This window comes from Oncorhynchus mykiss, unplaced genomic scaffold (assembly GCF_013265735.2).
Source record: "Oncorhynchus mykiss isolate Arlee unplaced genomic scaffold, USDA_OmykA_1.1 un_scaffold_276, whole genome shotgun sequence".
Taxonomy (NCBI): domain Eukaryota; kingdom Metazoa; phylum Chordata; class Actinopteri; order Salmoniformes; family Salmonidae; genus Oncorhynchus; species Oncorhynchus mykiss.
In genome coordinates, this window is record NW_023493730.1 from 1 (window position 1) to 5000 (window position 5000).

Consider the following 5000-nt stretch of genomic DNA (forward strand, 5'->3'; position numbering starts at 1 on the left):
CCACCCCCCCCTCCCCAACGAAGCACATTAATGATGTTGTGAACGTGGGTTTGCTGTACAAACTCGTACTATTCTTAAAAAGTGACGCTGGCTCAGCGCGGAGCCGGAATGACTGGCCCGTCGCACTTAAGTCCCATTCAGGGCCCATTATAAAAGGTGAAACTGACCCAGATTGATTGGCCGGTCGCATTGACTCTCATTGAGAGGCCATTCTAAAGGTGATTCTGGCTCAGCTCAGAGCCAGAATGACTGGCCAGTCGCACTGAGTCTAATTCAGGGCCCATTATAAAATGTGACACTAGCTCTGCTAGAGCCGTTATGGAGGTCACAGTGGCTCAGCCCAGACCCATAATGGAGCTCTGTCTAATGTGGCAGAAATTGGAAGATGAATAATTCAACTAGCAGGTCATGAATCAGTCGGCCATTTAAACCAGCTTAACACACACACACACACACGCACACACACACGCACACACACGCACGCACACACACACACACACACACACACACACACACACACACACACACACACATATACACACACACCCACACACACACACACATATACACACACACACACACACACACACACACACACACACACACATATACACACACACACACACACACACACACACACGCACACATATACACACACACACACACACACACACACACACACACACACAGACACACACACACACACACACACACACACACACACACACACACACACACACACACACACACACACACAGACACACACACACACCCACACACACACATAGAGAGAAAGTCATCTGAGTGGAGCTCCCTTGTGTTGTGATGAATTGATAAGTAAAGATATTCAGGGTTATTTAATATACCATGTGTCTGATAACATATTTTACTACCACTTTTAACCTGTGTGTGTGTGTGTGTGTGTGTGTGTGTGTGTGTGTGTGTGTGTGTGTGTGTGTGTGTGTGTGTGTGTGTGTGTGTGTGTGTGTGTGTGTGTGTGTGTCTGTGTGTGCGCACTCTTGTCCTTTTCACCTTGTCCCAGTAATTTATCTACTTCATAAATACTGCTAGCGAGGGTTGCACCTATAACTCACTATTTAAAGAAACACACACACACTACAATGTCATATGGAGATCTAGGCGATGTCATATCTCTACACCTGGAGATAGCAGTGATGTCATATCTCTATGTCTGGAGATAGCCGCGATGTCATATCTCTATGTCTGGAGATAGCGTTGATGTCATGTCTCTACATCTGGAGATAGCAGTGATGTCATGTCTCTACATCTGGAGATAGCAGTGATTTCATGTCTCTACATCTGGAGATAGCAGTGATGTCATATCTCTATGTCTGGAGATAGCGTTGATGTCATGTCTCTACATCTGGAGATAGCAGTGATGTCATGTCTCTACATCTGGAGATAGCGTTGATGTCATGTCTCTACACCTGGAGATAGCGTTGATGTCATGTCTCTACATCTGGAGATAGCAGTGATGTCATGTCTCTACATCTGGAGATAACGTTGATGTCATGTCTCTACATCTGGAGATAGCAGTGATGTCATGTCTCTACATCTGGAGATAGCAGTGATTTCATGTCTCTACATCTGGAGATAGCAGTGATGTCATATCTCTATGTCTGGAGATAGCGTTGATGTCATGTCTCTACATCTGGAGATAGCAGTGATGTCATGTCTCTACATCTGGAGATAGCAGTGATGTCATGTCTCTACATCTGGAGATAGCGTTGATGTCATGTCTCTACATCTGGAGATAGCAGTGATGTCATGTCTCTACATCTGGAGATAGCAGTGATGTCATGTCTTTGAACCCTTCAGGGAGGTTTATTTATTTATCAGGCGCTCACCCCTATCTGTCTGTCTGTCTGTCTGTCTGTCTGTCTGTCTGTCTGTCTGTCTGTCTGTCTGTCTGTCTGTCTGTCTCATCTGGGTTATGTATGTTCTGTGTGTATATTCAATCTCTCTCTCTGTCCTGTCGGGTTATGGTAAATCCTCAACCATTCTCTATCCCTCTGTATATAAGGCATGTTTTTTATCCCTCTCCCTCATTCCCTCTCTCCCTCCCGTGCTTACTACTGGGCTTTTGGCATGTCTGATTTATGTTCCCTCTCTCTCTCTGTCTCTCTCTCTCTCTCTCTCTCTCTCTCTCCCTCTCTCTCTCTCTCTCCCCCTCTCTCTCTCTATCTCTCTTCCTCTGTCTCTCTCTCTCTCTCTCTCTCTCTCTCTCTCCTCTCTCTTCCTCTCTCTCTCTCTCTCGCTCTCTCCCCCCTCTCTCTCTCTCCCCCCCTCTCTCTCTCTCTATCCCCCTCTCTCTCTCCCCCCCTCTCTCTCTCCCCCCCTCTCTCTCGCTCTCTCTCCCCCCTCTCTATCCCCCCCTCTCTCTCTCTCTCCCCCTCTCTCTCTCTCTCCCCTCTCCCTCTCTCTCTCTCTCCCCCTCTCTCTCTCTCTCTCTCCCCTTCTCTCTCTCCCTAACCCCATCTCTCTCCCCTCTCTCTCTCTCTCTCTCTCTCTCTCTCTCTCTCTCTCTCTCTCTCTCTCTCTCTCTCGCTCTCTCTCTCTCTCTGTCTCTCCCCCCTCTCTCTCTCCCCCCTCTCTTCCTCTCTCCCCCTCTCTCTCTCTCCCCTCCTTTCTGTCTCTCTCCCTCTCTCTCTCCCTCTCTCTCTCTCTCTCTCGCTCTCTCTCTCTCTGTCTCTCCCCCCTATCTCTCCCCCCTCTCTTCCTCTCTCCCCCTCTCTCTCTCTCCCCTCCTTTCTGTCTCTCTCCCTCTCTCTCTCCCCCCTCTCTTCCTCTCTCCCCCTCTCTCTCTCTCCCCTCCTTTCTGTCTCTCCCTCTCTCTCTCCCCCCTCTCTTCCTCTCTCCCCCTCTCTCTCTCTCCCCTCCTTTCTGTCTCTCCCTCTCTCTCTCCCTCTCTCTCTCCCCCCTCTCTTCCTCTCTCCCCCTCTCTCTCTCTCCCCTCCTTTCTGTCTCTCTCTCTCTCTCTCCCTCTCTCTCTCCCTCTCTCTCTGCAGGTGTTGGTTGCGGTTGGACACATATTTTATATGGAGTTTCATAGGCCCTGCCACGCTCATAATAATGGTAAGACACACACACACACACACACACACACACACACACACACACACACTGTATATTCCTACTTTGAAAAAGAACTGGGTTTTAAGTAGTGCTTAATCTGTGTGAATGTATGCAGGGACTTTATTATACTGTAAGAAGAGAGAGCTGATACTGTGGCTATATACCTTAATAATAATTATGATACTGTGGTTATATACCTTAATAATAATTATGTTACTGTGGCTATATACCTTAATAATCATTATGATACTGTGGTTATATACCTTAATAATCATTATGATACTGTGGCTATATACCTTAATAATAATTATGTTACTGTGGCTATATACCTTAATAATAATTATGTTACTGTGGTTATATACCTTAATAATAATTATGATACTGTGGTTATATACCTTAATAATAATTATGTTACTGTGGCTATATACCTTAATAATCATTATGTTACTGTGGTTCTATAACTCCATAATAATTCTGGTTCTGTGGTTCTATAACTCCATAATAATTCTGGTTCTGTGGTTATATAAGTCCATAATAATTCTGGTTCTGTGGTTCTATAACTCCATAATAATTCTGGTTCTGTGGTTCTATAAGTCCATAATAATTCTGGTTCCGTGATTCTATAACTCCATAATAATTCTGGTTCTGTGGTTCTATAACGCCATAATAATTCTGGTTCTGTGGTTCTATAACTCCATAATAATTCTGGTTCTGTGGTTCTATAACTCCAGAATAATTCTGGTTCTGTGGTTCTATAACTCCATAATAATTCTGGTTCCGTGGTTCTATAACTCCATAATAATTCTGGTTCTGTGGTTCTATAACTCCATAATAATTCTGGTTCTGTGGTTCTATAACTCCAGAATAATTCTGGTTCTGTGGTTCTATAACTCCATAATAATTCTGGTTCCGTGGTTCTATAACTCCATAATAATTCTGGTTCTGTGGTTCTATAACTCCATAATAATTCCTTCTCCAGGATTTTAGTATATATTTCTCATCCATACCTCTCATATGGAACACCTACAGTGGGGCAAAAAAGTATTTAGTCAGCCACCAATTGTGCAAGTTCTCCCACTTAAAAAGATGAGAGAGGCCTGTAATTTCCATCATAGGTACACTTCAACTATGACAGACAAAATGAGAAGAAAAAAATCCAGAAAATCACATTGTAGGATTTTTAATGAATTTATTTGCAAATGATGGTGGAAAATAAGTATTTGGTCAATAACAAAAGTTTATCTCATTACTTTGTTGGCAATGACAGAAGTCAAACACTTTTTTGCCCCACTGTGTATGTATTCATCAGTAGCACACAGAACATAGTGGCGTGTGTAGTGAATAGGATGACAGAACATAGTGGCGTGTGTAGTGAATAGGATGACAGAACATAGTGGCGTGTGTAGTGAATAGGATGACAGAACATAGTGGCGTGTGTAGTGAATAGGATGACAGAACATAGTGGCGTGTGTAGTGAATAGGATGACGGAACATAGTGGCGTGTGTAGTGAATAGGATGACAGAACATAGTGGCGTGTGTAGTGAATAGGATGACAGAACATAGTGGCGTGTGTAGTGAATAGAATGGCGGTTGGGACGAAGCCTTAGTTAGCAGCAGGATGTCCATCCAACGGTTCTATTCCCAGAATCCATCTTTCCAAAGTTCCTTCCTTCTTTCTCAGAAAAGTTCTTTATTTTCCATTGTCAGCGGAATGTTCACAGGACTTCTGGTGTTCTAGAATGTTCCGCTGTGCTTTGTTTGAGCCAGACAGGATATACATATATATATATATATATATATATATATATATATATAGAGAGAGAGAGAGAGAGAGAGAGAGAGAGACAGAGACAGAGACAGAGAGAGAGAGAGAGAGGGAGACAGAGAGAGAGAGAGAGGGAGG

General features: G+C 44.0%; 1 protein-coding gene across 7 annotated transcripts in view; it reads left to right on the forward strand.

Annotated features, from left to right (window-relative positions):
• Positions 1-2990: 2990 nt before the first annotated feature.
• The window catches only part of LOC118948978 (adhesion G protein-coupled receptor L3-like), a 23726-nt gene continuing 21716 nt past the window's right edge, over positions 2991-5000 (forward strand). For all 7 annotated transcript variants that reach the window (XM_036973602.1, XM_036973603.1, XM_036973604.1 and 4 more), the window contains exon 1: positions 2991-3096. In XM_036973602.1, coding sequence (XP_036829497.1) covers positions 3094-3096 — 3 coding nt within the window. In that variant the 5' untranslated portion in view covers positions 2991-3093. The remainder of the gene's footprint in view (positions 3097-5000) is intronic.